The sequence below is a fragment of the Cervus elaphus genome, chromosome 32, assembly GCF_910594005.1.
Source record: "Cervus elaphus chromosome 32, mCerEla1.1, whole genome shotgun sequence".
In the NCBI taxonomy this organism is placed as follows: domain Eukaryota; kingdom Metazoa; phylum Chordata; class Mammalia; order Artiodactyla; family Cervidae; genus Cervus; species Cervus elaphus.
Genome location: NC_057846.1, coordinates 49,040,550 through 49,065,627, shown reverse-complemented (window position 1 = coordinate 49,065,627; position 25,078 = coordinate 49,040,550). Strand labels below are relative to the sequence as shown.

At 49.3% G+C, this 25,078-nt stretch overlaps 2 protein-coding genes across 4 annotated transcripts in view; both read left to right on the top strand.

The window, feature by feature from the left end:
- The window catches only part of UBE2E2 (ubiquitin conjugating enzyme E2 E2), a 354,523-nt gene extending 347,868 nt beyond the window's left edge, over nucleotides 1–6,655 (top strand). For all 3 annotated transcript variants that reach the window (XM_043893879.1, XM_043893882.1, XM_043893878.1), the window contains one exon: nucleotides 5,897–6,655. In XM_043893879.1, coding sequence (XP_043749814.1) covers nucleotides 5,897–5,994 — 98 coding nt within the window. In that variant the 3' untranslated portion in view covers nucleotides 5,995–6,655. The remainder of the gene's footprint in view (nucleotides 1–5,896) is intronic.
- Nucleotides 71–5,375, top strand: LOC122688061. Its single transcript, XM_043893877.1, has 2 exons — nucleotides 71–1,757; nucleotides 1,801–5,375. Exons 1-2 carry the CDS (start codon nucleotides 825–827, stop codon nucleotides 1,918–1,920), a joined length of 1,053 nt encoding a protein of 350 aa, XP_043749812.1. The 5' UTR covers nucleotides 71–824; the 3' UTR covers nucleotides 1,921–5,375.
- Nucleotides 6,656–25,078: the final 18,423 nt, after the last annotated feature.

The window sequence follows — 25,078 nt, the reverse complement described above, 5'->3', positions numbered from 1 at the left end:
TTGTAGATTTTTTAAACGGTGGCTATTCTAGCTGGTGTCAGGTGGTACCTCACTGTAGTTTTGATTGGCATTTCTCTAATAATTACATGAAATCCCATGGACAGAGGAGCCTGGTGGGCTATAATCCGTGGGGTCACAAGGGAGTTGGACACAACTCAGTAAAACAACAAGAGTAATTACATGCTAAGGACTTTGGATTTTATCTGAAGAGAATGTCTTCAAGAAGATAATCTTATGTATATTTTTTAAAGATACACACGAACATTCATTTGTTGTCTGCATTTTGAAAACAATAGCAGAAATCTTGTACATGTATGACAATAATTCAGTCCACTGCCTTCTTCTAACGGCTGTGGGGCAGATCCTGCCATTGCCTTCATTTTGCAGTTGAGGAGACCAAGGCACCAAGTCCCTTATCTGACCTGGTGCCCTTAATGGGTGGAACCCAGGTACAGAGGCAGGCAGCCTCGACCCAGAGCCCACCCCCTTTTCCCTTATCCTGGGCTGCTTTTGTTTGTGTTTCTTTAAGGACATACATGTTTTCTTAAGAAAAGGAAGTCAAAATATTTTTTTCCCATGGTTTCTCCTATACCATCTACCATCCGGGAGAGAATGATTTGGGGCCTTGCCGGTAGAACCCTCTGCAGCTGGGCTGTCTTCCTGTCCTCGCTCCTCACCTTCAGCTGCTTCCACGTCTGTATAAGTGTATTTTTGGTTGTGCTGGTCTTCAGGGCTGTTGCGGGATTTCTCTAGTTGCGGCCAGTGGAGGTGACTGTAGTCGTGCTGCGCGGGATTCTCCTTCAGTGGCCTCCCGGCCATGGCCCATGGGTTCTGGGTGCGCGGGCTTCAGCAGTCGCAGCTCGTGGGCCCAGTGGTTCCGGTTCCGGCTCCGGAGCTCGGGCCCAGTGGTTCCGGCTGCGGCTCCGGAGCTCGGGCCCAGTGGTTCCGGTTCCGGAGCTCGGGCCCAGTGGCTCCGGCTCCGGAGCTCAGGCCCAGTGGTTCCGGCTCCAGAGCCCGGGCCCAGTGGTTCCGGCTGCTACTCCGGAGCTCGGGCCCAGTGGTTCCGGTTCCGGCTCCGGAGCTCGGGCCCAGTGGTTCCGGCTCCAGAGCCCGGGCCCAGTGGTTCCGGCTGCTACTCCGGAGCTCGGGCCCAGTGGTTCCGGCTGCGGCTCCGGAGCTCGGGCCCAGTGGCTCCGGCTCCGGAGCTCGGGCCCAGTGGTTCCGGCTGCGGCTCCGGAGCTCGGGCCCAGTGGCTCCGGCTCCGGAGCTCGGGCCCAGTGGTTCCGGCTGCGGCTCCGGAGCTCGGGCCCAGTGGTTCCGGTTCCGGAGCTCAGGCCCAGTGGCTCCGGCTCCGGAGCTCAGGCCCAGTGGTTCCGGTTCCGGCTGTAGGGCTCAGACCCAGTGGTTCCGGCTCTAGAGCTCAGGCCCGGCGGCTCTGGCTCCAGCTCCGGAGCTCGCACCTGGTGGTTGGGGCCCACGAGCTTCGTTGTTCCAGGCATGCTCGACCTTCCCAGACCAGGAGTCACGCCGCGTCCCCCGAGTTGGTAAGCGGGTTCAGCCCGCCGAGCCAGCGGGAGGCCGCCTGCTCTAGCCTGCACCCCGTCCCCCTGCTCTCCTGGACGGGCTGTGAAGCCTCCCGGTGTCCGGGCTTCCTCGCAGAGGGGGGCCTTCACACAGGGTCCCGGGGGTCCCCTGAGCCTTTCCCTTCCGGAAGCGCAGGAGCGCGTCGCACGGTCCGCAGAAAGGGGCTGGGTTGGCGCGCTCGGCCCCGGTACACGCCGTTGGCAGGACCGCGCGTGCCGCTCGGCCCAGGTTTCGCTGCGCCGCCTCTGCGCCTGGCCCTGCGGGGACGCGGAGGTGAGCCCAGGAGGGGAAGCAAACAGAAGGGCGGCGCCCATCACGAGGGATCTGCTGACTTAAGCCTCCGCTCAGCTACTGTTTCATTGCTTCCATTGTGCCAGCTAAAAAAAGGGGGTGGCAGGATTTTTATACACAGGCGGGGTGCGCACTTTAGGGATCCGATCGATGGCGGATACGTGTTCCCCGCTCCCGCCCTGTTCTTTTCCGTTGACCACACCGTGAATCCTGTCCGGGGACCCGCTCATACACACCACACTGCCAGCTAGGAGAATCAAGTGCTTACCATCACCTCCCCCTGTGCTGTGAGCGGAGCCAAGTGTGAACAGGCTCCTCGTCTCAGATTCAAACAAATAGTGAATGAAAGAGCAGACAATGCAGGAGACTTAAGTTTCACTTTACTCATTCATGGATGAACTTTGTGGTTTTTCTTTAGTAAAGAGGAAGGCTGACAGGTGATCATCTCAGAGATTGATAGAGACTTGGGAAAGCAGTAACAATCTGAAAGCCAAAATGATGGGGAAACTTCCCTTCTATTGTAGAAAGGAATTGATACAGAAATAAGGCTGAGTAATTTATGTTTGGAGACTGTTATTTCATCCCTGGTGTAGCTCTGTCCATGAAATATGAAACCTTAAAGCAGGAGTCAACCTTCCTTCAGGTCATGATTATAAATATACTGTAGAAGGAGTATCTCATTCTTCCAGATTCACCCCAGTAGTCACTGGATGCACATTTATTGCCTAGTTTCTTTTGGTTACTTGTAGTCTTAACTGTCTTCTATTCAGCAAAACATTTTAGCATTGAACTATTTGATAACATGATTTTAAAATTTCATTTTATACTTTTATTCCTTCATTAATACTTTTAAGATGTGCATAAATTTACAAAGATGCACACAAAATAATATTCTTCACAGCATTGTTTATTAAGCAAAAAAATAAAAGTGGAAAGAACCCAAATACCTCTAAATAGGAAATTGATTATTAATTCAGATGAATATTTTAAATGTTGTGGACTTCCCTGCTGGCTCAATGGTTACGAACCAGCCTCCCAATAGAGGAGACACTCGGGCTCGATCCCTGGTCTGGGAGGATCCCACGTCCTGCTGAGCAACTGAGCCTGAGCGCCACAACCCCTGAGACTGTGCTCTCGGGCCGGGGGCCGCAACTACTGAGCCCAGAGCTAAACCCTGCGCTCGGCAACAAGAGGAGCCACCGCCGTGACGACCCTACACGCGGCTGCTCCCTGCAACTGGAGCAAGTCCACACACAGCAGGGAAGACCCTGCGAAGCCAAAAATAAAGGAATTAATTAACTAATGCCTTTTAAAAATTAAATAAAAATAAGATGATGCATAGGGAATATAATAACTTTGTATGGAGTATAATCTATAAAAATATTAAATTACTATGTTGTACACCTGAACCTAATATAGTAATATTGACATGTCAGTTACACTTGAATTTAAAAAAATAAAAATGATGAGGTAGGATGTAATTCCTGATACAGAAAGTTATTCACCATATAATGAGTTTTTTTAAAGGTTGCAAAAGCAGACTGACTTTTTTTTTTTTTTTTGTATGTTTAAAGAGAAGCCTGGAAAGATGTAAGTCAAAATGCTAACAGTGTTTCAGTGAGTTTGCAGCCAGTTTTCACTTAACTTTCTGTCTTATGTATTGTGTGAGGCGGCTTTGTAAATTATTGTCGTTTTTATGTTTAGCATGTATAATTTTGCTGATGGAAAAATATTTCTCTTTTTAAAACTGAGCTTGAAAAGGTGAGAGGAACTCTGAAAGGAATTTACTACTTATTATTTAAGCATACAAAAAGAAGTCTGCACAGTGCGTGTGAGTTTCCTCAGCATGCTAACTCACCTCTGAGGTTTCTTCCTCCTCTGCCCCTGCTGAAATGGTCTGAATGCTTCTCCCCACCGCTGGGCTTCCCGTTCCTCGTCCTTCACCTGTCTCCCTCTCCCTAGGTGGTGAACAGCAGACTCTTGTTCCCGTTTAGCCCACCCTCCGTGAGGGTACATTTGCATAGAACATTAGTATCACTGCTCCTCCTTCTGACTTAAGCCAGTCCTTCACCTTGACTGGCTAAGTCAGGAAGCTCAGATGGCCCTTTAGCGCACATCTCTCACGTTGGGTGCATTTAACCAAATAGCCGGCGTGACAGATGTAGACTTAATCTCTGTCCAGGGTGCCCAAGTTCTTTGCCTTCCAGAAACTGGAACTAGATGATTTGTTTCAGAGGTACAGAAATGGGACTCAGACCTCCCTTTGACCCTCTTTAGACTCTAATAAAGTCATTACTTTAGTCTGAACTGAAAGACAGCATTTTTCAAGAAGATATCTTGCCAATCCCAGATATTCTGTGTCTCCATTTGGTACTGCTGGTCTAGATCATCTTGAACCCTGGCTGGGCTAGTTGAGGTGACGAGTTTCACCCTTTGGGCAGGTGAAAGTCAAGAGTCACAAAGAGCAGGCGGAGAGGTGGACATTCGTAACAGACCTGTGACTGGCCACCTGTTAACGGTTTGTGACACGAGTGAGTTAAGAAACTGGTCTCTGGCTGGAATAACTTTAACAAGCTTAGCGCAAATCTGAGAAAATGGAAGTTCGTGAAAGCTTAAGCAAGTCCTGGGACTTCCCTGGCGGTCCAGTGTTTAGGACTGTGCTTCCGTTGCAGGAGACACGGGTTCAGTCCCTGGTTGGGGAACTAACACCCCACAACTCAGTAGGTGAGGCCCCAGGGAAAAAACAGCCCCCTAAAAACAGTGTGTTAGTGATGTTAGAACTGTGACAGAATTTTTGAAACAGCAGGAGTTTGTTGGGAGGACTTTCAGAGGCTGTTGTCGTCAGCCTCCGCAGACCCTGAAAAGGTGGTGCTTCCGTTCCACTCTGATTGTTGAGAAGCTGTGACACTGAAAGTCTCACTCGGGATTTTCCTCAAGTTACGAGGCGGTATTAGACCGCAGGTGCACTGCCGTCTTCTTCGCTTTTTTTTTTTTTTCGTATTTATTACCAACTTTTGCTCATTTCCCGCCCCCCTCCTTTTCTCTTTTGGTTCTTTCTTATGCACTTGCTCTAATACATACAAATTCTCAACACCAAAAATACTGGAACTAAAACTCAAAGGGCAATTAAAACATGGAGGGAAACCAGTGCCTTCTGGGATCTCCAGAAACCTAAAGGACATTTCTTTAGTTGCTCTGAATGGTCTTCATTAGCCCTGGATCCTGTCTGGGTGGAGGAGGGTCCCGGGAGCCTGCAAGGAGAAGGGGGGCTCCAGCTCCAGGCCCTCCCGTGGCAGCTCCAGTATGTCCAAGTTTTGAGGACGTGGTCAAGTCAGTGAGTGTTAACTGTGAGTCACGTCCATTGCTGCTTTTGTAACAGACCTCGATGACTTTGATAGAGCTTCCCTGGTGGCTCAGGCGGCTCCTGCCCATGCAGGAGACGCAGGTTCGATCCCTGGGTCAGGACGATTCCCTGGAGACGGGCATGGCACCCCCCTCCAGTGTTCTTGCCTGCAGAATTTCACAGACTGAGGAGAGGAGTCTGGTGGGCTACAGTTCATAGGATCGCAAAGTGCCGGACACAGCTGAGCAATTCTCACACACACACACACCCAATTCACACACACACACACAATTCACACACACACACACACAATTCACACACACACACACAATTCACACACACACACACACACACTGCTTGGTAATTCCCAAATACAGAGGCGCTGTGTCACCGGCTCACTAACCTGCTGCTGCCCCCCCAGCAGTGACCAGGGTGGAGACCAGGCTCCCCCCCACTCGCGTCTTCTGGGGAAGAGAACGCCCCCTGAAAACCAGGGGGATGGCGGCCGGTGTCTGCCTGCTGGGGGCCGGGGAGCCTCGTCCGGACCGTGACGAGGCGGCGGGGCTGCTCCGGGCAGGACGCGGCCTCGGCCTTTCCGCCCGCGCCCCGGCCCCCCGTGTCCCCGGCTCCGGGGCGCCGAGCGCTGGCCCGACTGACCTGCTTCTGCTTCCTTTGCAGCTGACCCGCTGGTCGGCAGCATCGCCACACAGTACATGACCAACAGGGCGGAGCACGACCGGATGGCCCGGCAGTGGACCAAGCGGTACGCCACATAGCGCCGCGGGCAGCTCAGCGCGGGGCGCCGCCGTGTGTCCCCTGGAGCCGTCTTGCGGTGGAGCGCCGTCCAGCCCCACTCCTGTTCTTTGCTCACCACCCCTTCCTGTTTTATTCACTTCTTAATTTACATTAACTTGAAAGATCTGGTCTTTTTTTTTTTTTAATCCCTCCCCCTCCACGTGGATGGGAACTTTGGTTTTCAGTGCAAACAATGTCGGATCTGTAATAATAAGAGCTTTCTTACCAAGCTTCGTATTCCTGTGTGGTTTTGTTCCTTATTGTCCATTTTTTTTTGATCCTTCTTCCTTTTCTGTGATCTTCGGGAAGACACGAATTCAGAATTCTATCTCATTTCTACTTCCATGTAGCGCTTCGGGTTAATTTTTTTGTACTGAAGTCTTTATCGGTGGGTGCATGCTACTGGGAACCAGATTTTGTACAAACGCTTCAATCAGAATCACTGTGCATTACTGAAGACTCTGTTTATCACTAGCCTTCTGTTCCCACACCGAAGGCTGCCGGATTGAACAAAATAATATGTATTTTGATTTACTTCAAGTGCTTGTAAATTTCTGAGGGACTGCCACTTTTGACTGTGGATCAGTTGATGTACATTGTATTATTAGAGCACTCAATAAATCACTGTGGCTGATAAATGCACTTCTGATAACCCGGCGTTTGCTTTGTATCCTGGTGACCGACAGAGCGCTCCGTGCAGCGAGGCTTGTCTAATTCAATTACAGGTTCAAGTGTATTCTGTTCATCTCAAACCTGGGAGGGCCCTTTGCAGTTAGTTGCTAGCTGTGGAGGTTCCCCGGCTGTCAGTGGCCTGACGATTTTATGGTTGTTTCAGGTCACTCTGGTTTCGCGTATTGGCTGGACGTCACTTTCACATGGACATCTTTTCTGTTGCCACCTTCTTGATGCAACCATTTGGATATGTGACTCCAAAAATAGGCTCCTAGTGAAATTGAGGTGTGGGCTGATCGTTGGGTTAAACCACTTTGGGCTTTATTTCTCTCTTCTTTTTCCTCGTAAGATGGTTACAGTGATTGCCCTTGGTTTGGAGTTTGTTTTTCCTCCATGGTTTTAGCGGAAGAAGTAAACTCCACTCGTATCAGTCGCGGTCAGCACACTCAGTGACAAGGTTTGTCTGTCTGGCTTTGACCTTCAGGCTTTTCTAAGTTTGCAGCCTTAGGAGGCGGAGGAAACTTGTGTGCAGTGTGGCTTGAAAACCACACTGCCGTGCTTATTAATATTCAGGTTTCTTTGTGCTGACAAGGCCTGTTGGAAACTCCTGCTTCAGCTAATCATAGTTACAAGCCCCCCTACAGCTCAGTCTCGTTTAAGGAACATCTTTACTGCTTAACAGTAGGATTTACCAGTATAAGTTGTTTACCTGTAAATATTAATATTTCTGAACTTCAATTTTAATTTCATCAGAAACATATTAAATATCTGATTCAGAAGATGTACTTTCTGTTGCCTTTTAGCAGTTCGAAGGAAATCCTAAAGAAAATATGTTTAAATACTATATTAACTGAGACTTTGAAATCAGTGTCCTTAAGGATTTTTTTAATAACCATTTTACCATTCATTTTATTTAAAAACAGTTTTCAGCTTACAGAACACCATACAGTTTCTGTTGCAACTATTCAACTCTAGCCAGCAAAACCACAGACAGTGTGTATGAATGGGCACAGCTGTGTTCCAATAAAGCTTTATTGACCAGAGCAGTTGGTAGCCAGATTTGGCCCACAAGTTGTAGCCTGTCCCTGCCTGTTAGAGACCACCATAGACTGTGTGAAAAGAATCAGATAACTGTGTGTTTAACATTTCTTTCCTTAAAATGATATAAACTTAATTAACATAATACAAGACATTTTTAAAAATTATTCCGACTGTTTTATTGCCTATAGTCTTTCTTACCATAAGGTTTTTATGTTTACTTTAATGCTTTAGATTAAAAAATTCAACCTTAAAAGCATTAAATTCATTTTCATATGATATTTTATTAAACTGATTTTCTGTTACTTTTAACTGATTAAACCAGTCTCATGATATTAATAGTGACTTTTATAGACAATATTTAATTCAGTTTGCTTTTCTTCTTTTAAAGCATCAGCTGCATGGAATACACATTTTGATGGTCTCTCCAGTATAGTACATCTACATCTCCTATCTGTCTGTACTTTAGATCATTTAAAAATGTGTATTTTTTAGGAGACAGAGATTACAACAACCCTAGTAGGAAATCCTATCAGTCACAAATCCATGTTTTCTATTCCATGAGGCATTTTCAGGAATTATGTCAATTTGATATGAAGAGTTTATAAAACTCCTTTCCTCAGTGTTACGAACTTCACGTACTTAATGACAAACAAATGTACCTTCTCTTCAAACTCTGAAAGCTGGACAAACTCCAGAGAGACCAAGAAGCTCTTAGTTGAGCCTGTTAAGTCTAGATTTCAAATAACATGGTAATTTTACTTGAAATCTAAAGTCACAGCAGGCAATACAATTTTAATAAGTCTTCAGTACTGTTTGTAAAATAAGATTTGGGAGTAGTTTAATAGTCAGAAAGCTAAGTAGTTTTGCTAGTAATTATGGAGATAACATTGACTTTGTACCCTAATATTGGTTAACTTTCCAAACCAGTTGTTGCTAATTCTTGTATTTTGTAGCTTTGTTAAATAAAATGTTGGCAGATCTTTGACTGATGCAGGACCATTGGTCATTGAGAAAGTAGTTTGAAATGATATTTATTGATCTTAAATCATTCAGAAGGCTGTGGCCTTAATTTGTCCTAAAATTGCAAATAAAGCATTGCTTATTTGTTCTTCTACAAGAATCTATAAGAATTGAAGATAACAAATGCAGTAGTCAATCTTTTCTTCTTATGATGAGAGTGTAAACTTAGAAGTTTATCCTAGAATACTGATTTGGAAATTAGGAAGAAAGGAAGTATTTATTCAAGATGTACTATATGCCAGGCCATATGTTACCTAATAAAACCTCAGCCCAGCTTTGTAGGGTGTAGGTGGCTATCATAATCTGAACATTTGTAACCCCCAAAATTCGTGAGTTGAAATCCTAACCCCCAAGGTGATGGTATTATGAGGTGGCGTTTTTAAGAGGAGATTAGGTCAAAAGGGTGGGGTCCTTGTGATTGGGATTAGTGCTCTTATAGAAGAGGCCCCAGACAGCTCCCAAACCCCATTCCATCACGTGAGGACAAGTGAGATGCTGCAGTCTGCAGCCGGAAGAGGGCCTCCGCTGGAGCCCAGCCCCTGTTAGCACTTGGTCCCAGACTTGCAGCCTCCAGAACTGTGAGCAGTTCGTTTCTGTTGCTTATAAGCCACCTAGCCTGTGGCTTGTATCGCAGCCTGAACAGAGTCAGACCGTGGCCCCAGGTCACGCACAGCTAACAAAACCCCACAGTGAGATTCCCACCCGAGCTTGACAACAGAGCCCCTCCCGTCAACTGCGAAGCCCGACACACCTTTCTTCTGATGACGGGGTCATCCTGGAGAGGCAGACTGGCCTCATTCAGTCTCACAGTCTGTACCACTTGGGGCGGTGGGGTGCCATCTTCAGGAAGTGGGAAAAGTTGTTGAAGGAGATGTGGACCTGGTGTCAGATGTGAAATCAAAACGCACTTTTTTTCCAATCTTAGAGGGACTGCTTTATGAACGCCCAGCCCTGGGGAGACGTCACTTGAAACAGCCTCCAACTTCTCTGCATCTCAGCCCTGCGGTGAAAACACTGCTCACTGTTAGCAGGCAGGGCAGTTTTTAACATCTCTATACTTTGTGCTTTAAAAAGCGATGCGTTCGTAGAGAACAGACTAGTGGCTGCCAAGGGGAACGGGGCTGAGGGAGGCGTGGGGAGGAGGCTGGCGTTAGCAGATGTAAGCTTTAAGTACAGAATGGAGGAACAAGAAGGTCCTACTGCATGCCACAGAGAACGGTATACAATATCCGGTGATAAACCAAAACGGAGAAGAATATTTTAAAAAGAATGCATACATGTGTAGAACTACATGTGTAGAACTAAATTACTTTGCTGAACAGCAGAAACTGGGCTTTCCTGGTGGCTCAGCAGTAAAGAATCTGCTTGCAATGTGAGGGATCGCCCGCAATGCAGGAGATGCAGGTCCAATCCTTGGATTGGGAAGATCCCCTGGAGAAGAAAATGGCAACCCATTCCAGTATTCTTGCCTGGGAAATGCCATAGACAGCGGAGTCTGGAGGGCTACAGTCCATGGGGTCGCAAGAGTTGGACAAAACTGAGCGGACTACACCACCACCACACCACAGCAGAAATTTACACAACAGTGTAAATCAACTGTGTTTTGCTTAAACTATTAATGAAGCAATAACAGCAGTCCATACTTTATGGAGTCTTTCTTTAAAAAGAAATATGTTTGTAATTAATACAGAAAGCCATTGAAATTGTACAAAATAGCCCTACAAGAGGATTCTGACCTACATATGTAAACACATCCCCTCTGTAAGGTCGCAGGTCTGTGGCACGGGCCTCACCCCACACAGGCATAACTGGCAGCCTGCCATTGTCCTCAGAGGACGTCTGCCGAAGGCTGAGTTGTCTGCTGATCGTAGAACTTCCGGCTGCATACAATCTGGGAGTTGAGGCTGGCCTCCAAGGACTTCCCGTGGAAGCCAGCACCTCCCACATCCAGGCTGTCCCTGGGGAGCCACTGGTCCCCTGGGCCTGGGACATTCCATCTGCTCTTTCACACTCACGTTTCACCAGGAGCACTGACGGTGAGCCTTAGGGTGGCAGGCTTACCCCAGTCTGGCTGGGACTTCCCCTTTAAAACAGAAAGGCCCACGTCTCAGGGACGCCCTCGGTCTGGGACCCGCAGGAGCTTTTGTGCCAGGACTGAATTTAAGCATAAAGTCTTATGTATTACACAGGGCTGGTTGCTTCCACAGAAATACTCTATTTGAGGAAGCTGCGTTTTACTCGATGTACAGAGATCCTGTTAGAAAAGATGTGCCCTCAATAGCTAGGACATGGAAGCAACCTAGATATCCATCAACAGGTGAATGAATAAAGAAGCTGTGGTACATATACGTGATGGGATATTACTCAGCTATAAAAAAGGAACACGTTTGAGTCAGTTCTAATGAGATGGATGAACCTAGAGCCTATCATACAGAATGAAGTAAGTGAGAAAGAAAGAAACAAATATTGTATATTAATGCATTTATATGGAATCTAGAAAGATAGTACTGATGATCCTATTTGCAGGGCAACAAAGAAGACACAGACATAGAGAACAGACTTGGGGACACAGTGGGGGAAGAAGAGGGTGGGATGATCTGAGAGCGTAGCATGTGGTACCAGATGCCAAGTAGACAGCCAGGGGGAATTTGCAGGGAGCTCAAACCGGTGCTCTGTGACAACGTAGTGGGGTGGGACGGGGTGGAAGGGAGGTTGGAGAGGGAGGGGACACGTCAGACCTGTGGCTGATCCATGTTTGGTGTATGGCAGGACCCAGCACAGTATCGTGCAGTAATCATCCTCCAGTTAAAGTAAAACTTTAAAATAAAGATGTGCCCTCCACGGCTTGCAGCATTCCTGTATAGTCCACTCTCTGCCTTTCACATCCGGCCACCTTCGCTCAGTCCCTGCTCTGGAGACAAATGAGTGATTGAAGCCAACTGCGACCTTTATTTACGTCTTCAAACCCGGCTTCAAGTCCGTTTGCCTTCCTACGCAGAGGCTAACTCCTAATGAGTAGTCTGAAACGTAATACGCCTGTCAATAGGATTTTTTAAAAAGGGAAATTCCTGAATTTTAAAAGATCTCTCATATAGGGGCCCACACAGGAAAATGGAGGAGATGTGACCTCCTATCTTTTTTCTTTTTTTTCCTTCTTGAGTGGATTTTTAAAAAACTTTTATTGGAGTGTGGTTGGTTTCCGATGTTGTGTGCAGGTGCACAACACAGTGAATCAGTTACACAAATGCACAGAACCATTCTTTCTTAGATTCTTTTCCCATTTAGGTCATACAGAGGACTGAGTGGACGGCCCTCTGCTGCAGGCCTTTACTAGTCATCTGCGTTACATGCAGCAATGTCTCTGTGGATCCCAACCGCCCCGCTTACCCCTCCCCCACCGCCATCCCCGACTTGGTTACCGGAGGTTCTTTTTCTACTTCTGTGACTCAATTTCTGTTTTGTAAATAAGCTCATTTGTACCATGTTTTTAGATCCCACACATAAGCGACATCATATGATGTTTGTCTTTCTCTGACTCCACTTAACATGGTCATCTCTAGGTCCATGCATGTTGCTGCTGGTGGCATTATTTCATTCTTCTTTATGGCTGCTACTGAACATAGCACCCAGTGAGCCCAACCAGAGAATTCAGGCAGCTATGGAGCCCAGCCTACTTGCTGCAGTGGGAGTTCTCAAGCATATGGTAGCATTTCTTATCTGTAGATGTCAGAAAAAAAATCTTGGCCTTCTGATTGGGGGTAAAATTCTTTTAGAAGTAGTCGTTGTGAAAGGCTTGAGATTCTAGAAGGCTGTGAAAATTGTGCGCCTTTGGACAACAAAAGTGGATTTCTGTAGCAGAACATTTAGGCCTTCTGTTTCTCCCTCACAAGCTCATTTTAATTCTGTTTGATGGATTTAAAAAGGGTGATGTCTCATCCTTGTCATTGTCATTATCACCTCAGTGATGACCCCCCCTTCAACACAGGGTGTGGACCACACTGTGTAAATATACGTGTGTGATGTACAATCTCACTCAGTCATTGCTATACTCTCCCAAGATGTGTATTACCCTCATCATATAGATGTGGAACTGACCAAAGATTCCAGTAGATCCACACTCCTGTAACTGCTCAGCAGCAGAGCTGGGTCTCAAGCCCAGATCTGTGTGGCTGTGGAAATCGGGCATAGAAACCCCAGGGGCACCTTCTCCTAGCCCGAGGAGATGTGGTGGCCCTCACTGTGGACTTCCCAGTTAGCGAAGGAAGAAATTACCGTGTTTACACAACCAGAACCCTGAAAACTTGTGTTCAGTGGACCTCAGATAAAGAAAAATATTATATGTGGCTCCACCAGGTCTGAGAGCCTCGGGAGGAAAACAAGGGGAACAAAGCAGGAGGAAGTGAGGGGGACCCTCCAGTCTGGAGAGCATGGAGCCAGAGAGCTACACGGTCAGCCACCCAGTCAGGCACCCAGGGAGCCACAAAACCAGCCACCTGGTCAACCACCAAACCAGCCGCCTGGTCAACCAGCAGCCAGTCCTGGGGTCCCCGGCCCCTGAGCCAGCTACAGGGTCGAGCACAGACCCCACCCTGGAGCCGGCCGTCACCAGCTCTGCAGCCCTTCTCCTCTGCCTTCCGATGGCTGGTTTCTGCTTGTTACTTTCTTTCCTCCCCCACCCCGCCAGTCCCCATGGGATGATTTCTAGTCATTTTCTAGCTGAATTCAGTAGAAAAATAATGTTTATTCACTCTGCGGCCAATTTGGCCAGAACACATCTCTATTCCATGAAATAGTGCGTCAACACACTCACGGTTCAGAATCGCAGGCGCACCCCTCGCGTCCGGATGTGTGTCAGGCTGGTTGAAATTAAAACGTCACCCTCCTTTCCCTCTGCTGTGGATTCCGTCGAGCTGCCCTCATCAGGCGGCACTGGTGCTCTCAGGAAATGTGCCGGGCTTCAGAGCAAGGACCTGGCCCGTCCAGCCTCCCGAAGCCGCACAGGCCTGAGCCAGGGCAGAGGGGAGCGGGGGGAGTAGGAGTGTGCGTGTGCCTGCCCCTCACACACACACACACACACACACACACATGCGCACGCACACGCGCACACACACACATGCACACAATCTGGCTCCCTCTCTGCCGCCTTCCTGAACCCAATCACTCAGGCCACCCGCTGACCGCAGAGCCGACAGCATCTCCTGGCAGCCCCCCCTCACACCCCCAGAGCCCCCCACGCTGTAACCCCGCTCCCAAACCTCCCTTCCCTCTCGGCTCACCCTCCGAACGTGTCCGAGCCCCGATGTTTCCCGCCCTGTCGTCTCGCCTTCTCCCTCCTGGGAGGATCTCCTCTCTGGTCTCACGTGCTTCCTGACAACCTTGACGTCCGTCACCCGGCGTCTCTCACAAACACCAGCTCCACATCTCCACCTTCCCCCCCCGAGGATGGGTGTGTGGAAATCCCACGGGCACAGCAGACTGTGTATCTGAAGTTGAATTCGTGCACCGTCTGCACCCTAAACCGTGTCCAGATGCAGGACCCACAGAGATAAAAGACCAAGTGCATCCCACCAGGAACCAGTCGCCCGACACCAGTAACATTCTGTTCCACAAACAGGGACAACCACGTGACTAGCTCCAGCCGGGGCGTGGGACCTGGTGATCTGGGCCCTTGCAGGCCACACGGCCTCCCCGCCCCCCGCCCCCGCCCCGCCATGTGCCTGTCTACCCACTGGAAAGAAAAACACCCGCCTTGTTCCTCTCCTGCGTTCTTAACCCAGAAATAGGAAAGGGTTCAAACTACTATGGGCTTCCCTGGTGATTCAGGGGTAAAGAAATCTGTCTGCCAATGCAGGAGACTCAGGTTCAATGCCTGGTCCGGGAAGATGCCATATGCCGCAGCAACGGAGCTCCTGCATCACAACCGCTGAGCCTGTGCGCTGCAGGTACTGAAGCCCACGGGCCCTAGAGCCGGCGCTCCGCCACAAAGAGGGCCGCTGCAACGGGAAGCCCCTCGCATCGCGACTAGAGAGGAGCCGCCGCTCGCTGCAAATAGAGAAAGCCCGTGTGCAGCATCGGAGACCCAGGGCAGCCAAAATCAAGCAAATAAAAAATTTTACTGTTTTTAAAAAAACTGAATTAAAAGAGAAAAAGTGAACCGGAAACTAACACAACATTGCAAATCAGCTACACTCCAATAGAACATTTTCAATGTAAAAAAAAAAAAAAATAGCAAGAGAAAAGAAAAAGTCATATAGGGACAGAGTATAAACCCTGGATCAGTGGAGATTGAGAGGTTTTCCCAAAATGATTAATTCCCGTGAAATTTGTTTCAGGTATTTCACGGGTGCTTCTGTTTAAAGCCCACCCCACCTTCCTGTCTCCAGCAGGACACAAGAAGCCATAACAGCTGCTGCTTTCTAGGAAGGGGGTCAGGATATTATAGGTTGGAACTGGGAAGAAAGCTTTTCACCAGCTTCCTTTAGCATTGTGTGAATTTCAACCATATGCAACTGCTGTACTTTCAGAAAATAAAAGTTACCACCCAAACAACACAAAATTCTCTCCAGCAAACACTCGGAGGGCAGTTAGGTGAACCATCTTCACCCAAAGAACACCTTGCCTTTGGATAATAATAGCTCAAAGGAGTGCATAAAGATGCTGGAAACACCAGCCCGGCCTTGTCACCCACAAAGATGGAGCCCAGATGCGGTGCAGAGCTCTTTTTTTTCTTTTTTTTTTTTCCATTTGTATCTTATATTGAAGCATAATTTATTTATAAGTTGTGTTAGTTTCAGGTGGTTTGCGGGGGAGGTATTCTGTTTTGTTTTGTTTTGTTTGTAAACCTCCTTTCTGACTAACTTTAGGATGCCAAGAAGTGGGTGCTGGCTGGGGCCCTGGAGGCTCCAGGCCAGCAAAGGGCTAACTGAACTCAAGTGAGCGGATGGGTTCCGGCCCTGCCCCAGCACAGACTGGCCTTCCCCTCTTCGTGGCTCCTTTCCTCTTCTACAAAGTGTGACCTGTAAGGTCGCTCAGATACTCTGATTGGTGGTCTTGTGTGGACGCAGGGCCAGCTCTCCCCCCAGCCCCGGCGGGTACAGCTTCTGCCCCCACTCCCAGAGAGCCTGAAACGCTCCCATGGAGGGTCCTACCTGCTCGGATTTGGGGGTTATTTGTCCAAATGCCTGCCAGCCCCCATCCAGGTTGGACAATGTGTTTTTCACAAGGCGTTTACAGCCAGAGGGGCTAGATGGGAAAATGATTCAGCAGAATTCACCGACAAACACTGATTTTAATGGTTATGTGTTTCTGTTTATTATACTTGTGTATTCTATGTATTCTGTTTACCATTACCATCCTCATGCTGTGTGATCCTGGCTCTCCGTTTATGGTACAGAGGATTATGGTCTTGATAAAAGTAAATCAGAGGCAATAGCAAATAGTAGTGTAGGTGCAGGTTATTCAGGACAGCCATCACAGAGGTGGCCTTAAATGTGACTGGAGTTCGGGACTTCCCTGGCAGTCCAGCAGTTAAGACTCTGGGCTTCCACTGCACGGGCGTGGGTTCAATCCCTGGTTGGGGAACTAACCGCATGCCAAAAAGTTAACCAAAAAAATAAATAAAGGGAAAGGAAGGAAGGAAAGATGAACGAGGACTTCCCTGGTGTCCCAGGATAAGAACCTGCCCGCCAGTGCAGGAGACGCGGGTCCAGTCCCCGGTCCAGGAACGTCCCACATGCCGCGGAGCAGCTGAGCCCGGGGCCCGCGGTTACCGAAGCCCCGCGTCCAGAGCCTGTGCTCCGCGACGACGACAGCGGGAATGAGAAGCCGGAGCATCGCACGGAAGGGCAGCCCCACTGTCCACAGCCAGAGGGAGCCTGCCTGCAGCGAGGAGGACCCAGCGCAGCCAAAAATCAATAAATAAAATACATTTTAAAAAGGGAGAAGCAGTGACTGCAGTTAGAGGAACACGATGCGCTGAATCGCGTCCTCCCAAAATTCAGGTGTGCAAGTCTTAAACCCCGCGGGACCCCACTTGGGAATGCGGTCCTTGCGGACGAGCTTTGTGAGGTCGTGCTGGGTCCCCCCAGGGTGACTGGCCGCCCCTCAGGAGGCCCTGCGGGCTCAGACCCGCCCGGGAGCGGGGAGCCAGGAGGCGGGGATGCGGGGCCGCCTGGGGCGCCTGCGACGGGCAGGAGGGCGCGGGTCAGAATAACGGGGTGCACGGGCGCTCTCGGGGCGTTTCCCTGACGGGGCGGGAGGGCACGGAGGCAGAATAACGGGGCGCAGGGCCGCTCTCGGGGCGTCCCCGTGGCCCCAGCGCAGCATCCGTGTCCAGGCCCCGACACCGCGGGCGGAGAGGTCTGAGCAGGTGACGCTCAGCGCCAGGGCGAAGCGCGCTCAGACCCCGCTCCCTGGCGGCTGGTGTGGGACGCCTGAGCTGGGTGCTCTAGAACTTTCTCTCGTATGTTTTTCTTTTTAGATTCCACATGTAAGCCACAATATTGTATGATATTTGTCTTTCTCCGTCTCATTCGCTTTACTTAGTCTGATAATTTCTTACAAATGAACCTATTTAGGAAACAGAAATAGACCTACAGACATAGAAAAGAAACTCACGGCTACCAAAGAGGGACGTGGGGGAGATATAAATTGGGAGATCGGGGTTAACAGACACACACACTGTGTATGCCTGTGGCCGATTCATGCTGATGTATAGCAAAAACCATCACAATATTGTAAAGTAATTATCCTCCAATTAAAATTAACAAATTAATTTTTAAAAAATAAAATAGACAAACAGCAAGGTCCTACTGTATAGCACAGGAAATTCTACTCAATGTTATGTAATAACCTATAATGAAGTAACATGTATACCTACATATGTATATGCTTTTTTGGATTCTTTTCCACTAAATTAAAAAAAATTTCATGTATAATCAGATCTTTATACTTTTGCAAAAATTATTAGTTTTAAAGAGCATCTTTTATACATGTTATTTTGTTATCAAAATGTAATAAAATAATATGAATATTATTACTGCACACAAATTCTTAAAAATGATGAATGCTTAATTACAAGGATCTTGGTAATGTATCTGGTCTCCACAATTGTAACTTGATTGTTGATCAGCAAATGAAACAAATACGTTCCTAAAAATAAAGATGACACTGTTTAAAAAAGAAAAAAGAGTTTTCTCTTGCCTCCACTAGCTCTGCTGGAAGTCATCACCCGCTAGAGGGTCAGGGAAGGCTTCCTGGTCCTTGAGACACAGAAGAAATGGAAACGAGTCTATTCCATGGAGAAAGACAATTGTGAACAAAGATGCTGGGTGAGGCCAGCCAGAGCCAACACCCCCAAACTTCCAGGTTCACATGGACCGGGAACCAGAAGGAGGGTTCTGTCCACAGCAGACTTAGGAGCGGTTGGACTGCAGGCAGCAGAACCCGCTGGAAACTGCTGGAGATGGCAGGGCCTGAGCTCAGCAGTGCCGAGATGCAAGGGACCCCAGGGGCCCAGGAGAGCCTCTGGGGATGATGGGATGGCCTGGAGGTAAGGTCTCGGGACAGCGGGCATGGGGACAGCCTGCCACGGTGGACCTTAACATGCTCAGGGAAGCAGAGGAACGTAACACTCGCCCATCCGTGACTGAGAGCTTTGCGGGCATTAGTCCGTCCAGCATTCACAAGCCCTTATGGGCCGAGGACAGGTGTTACCCCTGGTTTATAGGTGAGAAAAGTGAGGCTGAGAAAGGTCCACTCACCCAGCATCCTACTGCTGGGGGTTGTCGAACTGGCATTCAACCCAGGCCTTCCAACCCCAAAGCCCATAAAACTTATTCAAAGACATATTTAATAGCAATTTAATGTACGAGACTCTTGAATTCTTTTTTTTCACACTTCTTTCAAACTTTCTAAACATGCCATAAAAATGCACAGATCTTGGGTGTTGATTTTGATGAATTTTGACAATTGCGTCCATCTGTGTAACCACCGCCCTGTACAAGATGTAAAACATTTCACTTGTCCCTGTCCCCGAACATTCCTTTCTGCCTCTTTCCTGTCAGTTCCCCTCCCAACCCTGGGGACACATTCTGATGTCTGTCTGTCTCTGCGGTTTGCCTGCTGTCAAGTCCATCCAAAGCGAGTGCCTAATCTGCTGTGTCTGGCTTCTCTCACTCCGCATGTTCGGGGGATTCATCTCTGTTATTGCGAGTATCAGTAATTCAAAGCACTGTTTACCTCTGAGCGCCTGATCAGCAGGTAAGTACTGTGTTGGTAAGACTTTGGAGAGTATCGGTGGGCTCTCCCTCTCGGCTTTCTCAGAAGCTGACCTGCATCCTAGTCCACGTGCCCGAGAGGAAGTTAGCCTCGCCTGCAGAGGAGAATCCAGGAGAAGGCCCGCGCTAACTGCTTTCCCTGGGCACGGCTGTTGAATTAACTTGGCCACTTCGCAGCTCTCAGACCGCACTTTGGACAACAACTCTCGGTGGTGGTGCTGCTGTTTCCAATGCAATAACCTTTTATCCAACGGCACGCAGAGTAAACATGCTGAGGTCTGTGATATTTTGACCTCCAAGCAGACAAAATCACACCAGCAACTTGGTGAACACGGCTGCGTCTTGTCCAAGATGACCTTAGGGCACAGATTTGAAGTGCTCCCCTGCATGGGCCCAGCTGGCCAAGAAGATGCAGGACCGCACCTCCTCTGACCCTCGGCTTTCTTGTTACAGCTGCCTGGTCCCCAAGAACCCGAGAGCTCAGGCTTTATTTCTCCCTGATGATGGTTATCCGTGTATCCCTCGAGGTGCAGCTTGAGAGCAAAGTAACTGTGAGCTCAGAGTTGAAAACTTGGTGATAAGACATGAAGAGAGAAGGATGAATTTGCAAAGAATGATCCTCCCCCAGTCCTCTTCCCTAGACCCCTCTTACTCCTTTGGTGAGTTCAAAACAGACCTTTATTACTTTGCAGTCTATGTACAAACTAGATTCATGTAGCTTCATGTGTTATTGCTTGTATTTCTGTGTGCGCTTACTCCCTCTGACTCTCTGTGACCCCGTGGGCTATAGCCCACCAGGCCTCAGTCCACAGGATTTCCCAGGCAAGAATCCTGGAGTGGGTTGCCATTCCCTGCTCCAGGGGAATCTTCCCGACCCAGGGATTGAATCCTGGGTCTCCTGCATTGCAGGCACATTCTTTACTGTCTGAGCTGCCGGGGAAGCCCTTACTTGTGTATACTTATCTTAATTGTTCACTTGACAGTTTTCTACCTGTGGAAACAGTTGACGTATCTTGGATACGTCATAATTTTTTTCCCACTAAAATTGGTGAGAAAAAATTTTTTTCTTGAATGACTTTGCCCTTAGTAGCAAATTCTCAGGGATGGATTCATTGGTTCAGCAGAGACCTGTGACTTTAGATATCAAAACTGGGATCTGCAGACAATGAGCTTGAACTGTCTATCCCATTAAGCTCCTGCGGTCCATCCGTGAGTGGGGACTTTAGTAAAAGCCATGTAGGCAGAAACCACCGATGAAGAACAGCGGCTCCCTCCCCTCCCAAAGGCAGGAAGGAAGGGAGGAGAGGAGCGAGTCGTAAGATGTGCAGAAGCCTCAGTGTCCCCTCCGGGCTAGGGCTCGCCATGTGGAGGGGCCACGACCACCGACCAGCGTTCTTGGCCTCCTTAGTCAATAGAAAAAAAATTTTTCCTTTTGTTTCATTGGGCTTTTTTCCCCACTGGGAGTCAATAGAAATTAATCAAGGCTGAACTCAGAATTGAGGCAAGGCTTTATCGGGGCCCCTGCTCAGCTGAGGCAGGGAGAACAAGCAACAGGCCCCCTTGTTCATGCACTCCCGGGGGAGCAGGAGGGGAGCAGGTCCTCTGTGTGTGGGGGTAAGGGTGTGTCCCGGGCTCAGGCTGGAGGGTGTCTTAGGTCCGCCCACCCCTTTGGGGGTGCTGAGTGCAGGGGGCATGCGTAGTCCCCTGCTTTGCTCCTGGCTCTTCAGAAGCGGCAGTTGGGTTTTTGGTCTTTTCAGGCCTTTTTGTCCCTAATTTGCCCCAACTGTACATGCACACAGTTATCTTTAGTGCTCTATCGTTTCTTCGTATTCTGCCGCTGGAGCAGAGGTGTGTCCAGGTACAAGCCCTGCGGCCAGGGCTCCCAGGGCCCAGCCAATCTGAGAACTGGGCATCGGCTCCTCAGAAGAAACCCAGGCCATGCCCACAAGAGGGAGGCCCTGGCAGTCAGCTCCCCGAGGCATCCACAGACGCTGCGGCCAGCTCCCGGGGCTCAGGGCCTGTCTCGCAGGACTGGAGGGGGGCCACCCCTGGCGTGGGATCCTCGGTCACAGCGGCCCAGACCTCAGAGGACGTTTCCCAAGAACTGCACCCTGGGGACCCCACACAGGGCAGGCCCCCGATGCTCAGCAGGCACTCACCATGTGGGAACCTCGCTGGCCCTTTCTCGGCCCCTCATCCACTATCAGGGGCTTCCCAGGTGGCTGCAGTGGGAGTGAGCCTGCCTGCCGATGCAGGAGAGGTAAGAGACGCAGGTTCGATCCTGGGTTGGGAAGTTCTCCTGGAGAAGGGATAGGCTGCCCACTCCAGTATTCTTGGGCTCCCCTGGTGGTTCAGACGGTAAAGAATCCTCCTGCAATGCGGGAGACCTGGGTTCGATCCCTGGGTTAGGAAGATCCCCTGGAGAAGGGAAAGGCTACCCACTCCAGTATTCTTGACTGGAGAATCCCCATGGACAGAGGAGCCGGGTAGGCCACAGTCCATGGGGTCGCAGAGTCAGACATAACTGAAGTGACTTAGCACACATGCACACAATCCACACTCGATGCCCCAGGACAGCGCCCCTGCGCGGTGACCAGACTCCAGGCCCACAAGCGAAGGGCTGAGAGGGTGTCCAAGGAGAGCTGGGGGAGTGAGCGGCAAAGCCCAGCTCCAGGAACGCTCAGGAAAGGTGACCTGGGTCCCAGGCAACAGAGACCCCCAGGGACGGGGGTGGGTGTGTGTCTCTTTGTGTGCCTATGTGCAGACGCCCACGTTAGCAGACAGGCCAAATTAAAAGCAGCTAGAGATTAAATCCAACACGTGGACCTTATTTGGGTTCTCATTTTAAACAATCTGTAAAAAAAAAAAAAAAAAAATTCTTAGAAAAGGGAGATGTAATGACTTTCAGGAAGACCTTTCACCATCTTTGGTATAATAATAGTATTAGTTTTTGGTTTTTTTTTTTAAGAATCCTTACAGATAAATCACGAAGTGTTTGTGGATGAAATGATATAGTACTTGGGATTTGCTTCAAAGTGACCAATGTCAGGGAGTTTATAGGAGAAAGATAAAAGACCAGGGGCTGTGTGTTCATACTGTTAAACCCGGGCAACAGGAACACAAGGGTTCTGGTACTGTTTGGTCCATTTCTGAATATGTCTGAGGTTTTCCATAGTTTGATGTAAAGAAAGATAGGAAAGAGGTGGTGGGCACTTAGGAAGGGGGTCACACGCAGGGCCCAGGCCCCAGGAGGAGGGTGCAGGACCCCAGGGTGTGAGCGCTGGCCAGGGCCGTGGCATGGGCCTCAGGTCTGGTGGAGCCGGGAGACAGAGCAGCCGGGCAGAGGCGGGCCTGGCAGGGGCCTGCCATCCGCTGTCTCTCCCTGCGTCCAGAGGGCAGCATGGTCTGAACTGTCTCCGTTATCACATGTACCTGCCGGCCCCACCAGAGCAAAGCAGATAGAGCCGAAGAAACAGAGAGAAAGGTTTGCGAGGCCCTGAGAAAATTAGGTACGACTACCAAGGGTACTTAAGAGGGAAGGGAGAAAAGCCGAGAGGAAAGGGGTTAATTCTGCTCCCCAGCTAAGACAGTGCAGGCGAGGGGAGGCCCACTCACAGACACAGGGCCTGAAAAGTAAGGTGTGCTGTCAAGAATTCCCATATGGAAATCTCATGTCTGGAAAGTGAAAGTGTTAGTCACTCAGTCGTGTCTGACTCTGTGTGACCCCACAGACCGTAGCCCACCAGGCTTCTCTGTCCGTGGGATTCTCCAGGCAGGAATACTGGAGTGGGTTACCACTCCCTTCTCCAGGGGATCTTCCCAACCCAGGGATGGCACCCGGGTCTCCCGGAGTGGTTTTATTTATTTATTTATTTATTTTAATTTATTTATTTATTTTTTCAGTGGGTTTTGTCATACATTGATATGAATCAGCCATAGAGTTACACGTATTCCCCATCCCGATCCCCGCTCCCACCTCCCTCTCCACCCGATTCCTCTGGGTCTTCCCAGTGCACAGGCCCGAGCACTTGTCTCATGCATCCCACCTGGGCTGGTGATCTGTTTCACCATAGATAATATACATGCTGTTCTTTCACAACATCCCACCCTCACCTTCTCCCACAGAGTTCAAAAGTCTGTTCTGTACTTCTGTGTCTCTTTTTCTGTTTTGCATATAGGGTTGTCGTTACCATCTTTCTAAATTCCATATATATGTCTTAGTATGCTGTAATGTTCTTTATCTTTCTGGCTTACTTCACTCTGTATAATGGGCTCCAGTTTCATCCATCTCATTAGAACTGGTTCAAATGAATTCTTTTTAACGGCTGAGTAATATTCCATGGTGTATATGTACCACAGCTTCTTTATCCATTCATCTGCTGATGGGCATCTAGGTTGCTTCCATGTCCTGGCTATTATAAACAGTGCTGCGATGAACACTGGGGTGCACGTGTCTCTTTCAGATCTGGTTTCCTCAGTGTGTATGCCCAGGAGTGGGATTGCTGGGTCATCTGGAGTGGTTTTAAAATAAACTCTGATGAGAGGCTGTCCTGTTCTGGTTTCCATTGTTTATATACTTACGATTCATTCACTACCTGTTTCTAAGAAGGAATTTAAAGACTCTGCTGATATTAATTCTCAGACTTTCTCAGGAAATGTGTAAGTTTTGAAACCTCAGTGTTGCAATGCTCGCCAAACTTACCGCTAAATCCGGTAAACATGATGGGCTTGCCTGGTGGCTCAGTCAGTGAAGAATCAGCCTGCAGTGCGGGAGACCCAGGTTCAATCCTTGGGTCAGGATGATCTGGAGAAGGGAATGCCAACCCACTCCAGTATTCTTGCCTGGAAAAGCCCGAGGGACAGAGGAGCCTGGCGGGCTACAGTCCATGGGGTCGCAAAGAGTCGAGCATGCCTGACTAACACACACACACGTGCGCCCAGCACCTCAATCATTTGGGTTCCAAAGGGTGAGTTGAGATGATAGAGAAAAAGAGATTAAGGTATTGAGATGATAGAGAAAAAAAAGAGATTAAGGGAGAAATTGCTTTTCCACCTACATTTTACATGGCCTGGAAATCTAGGACTCGAGAACTTGAGACAAGACTTTCCTGGTGGCGCAGTAGATAAGAATCCACCTCCCAATGCGAGAGATACGGGTTCTATCCCTGGTCTGGGAAGAACCCCCGCGCCAAGGAACAGCTAAGCCGGTGCACCACTATTCCTGAAGCCTGTGTGCCCAGAGCGCGTGCTCTGCACCAAGAGAAGACACCGCAGAGAAGAGGCACCCCTGCTCAGCGCCGGTAGAGAGAGCCGGGGCAGCAACTGAGACCCAGCACCGCGGAAACTAACTGAAAAGATTTTTTAAATTCCATTAAAAAAAGAACTCAAGGCAGACGGTTAGAGAAAATGAGCTTGGGAAACACCTCCCCCGAGAGACAACGACCATGTCCACGAAGCCCAAAGACAGAGTTCTGGCACGTTCAGAGCATGATGTTGAGTGTCCGCCTCGGGAAGGACAGACTCTGCCTTCCTCTGATGCGCGTGTACCAACTGCATGGCTTTCCTTCTGATTTTTCAGAGAGCGTGACCTTTCCCTGAAACTTTGGCACGGAGAGGCGGCCACAGGGCTTTGCCATCGCCTGTGATAGGACCTCTCCAACAAGGACAGCCTCCGGGGACCACGGCCAGCAGGGCTGCCACAGCCTTTCCGCCCCGTCCCCCGGGAATTTGAAATGCAGCCGGATTCTTAGGGCCCAGGCCATGCGCCTAAAAGAGCGGCTTCAGTGGGCTTGGGATTCAGACAGAGCTTCCCAGCTGGCTTGGGTTTGGGGTGGCTGTTTAGCCTCTGTGAGTGTATTGAGGATTAAACATTGAGCCCAGCATCGGACCCCTGTTGGGTGCTGAGCCGATGCGGTGGACCGTTGTTATTACTCATCGCTGCTCTTGCTGGCATTATTATTTCGCGGGCATCGCAGACGCGCGGGTAGCGCGCCCGGACCCCAGCCGGCGTGTGCCGAGGCCGGAAGGAAACCCGAGCACCGGCCGGTTCGGAGGC

Bases quoted from the DNA above. Each gene is read 5' to 3' on its own strand.
- LOC122688061 (XM_043893877.1), top strand. From the start codon at position 825: ATGGGTTCTGGGTGCGCGGGCTTCAGCAGTCGCAGCTCGTGGGCCCAG. The intron at 1,758-1,800 runs CGCGCTCGGCCC...GACCGCGCGTGC, and splicing joins GCAGAAAGGGGCTGGGTTGG to CGCTCGGCCCAGGTTTCGCT.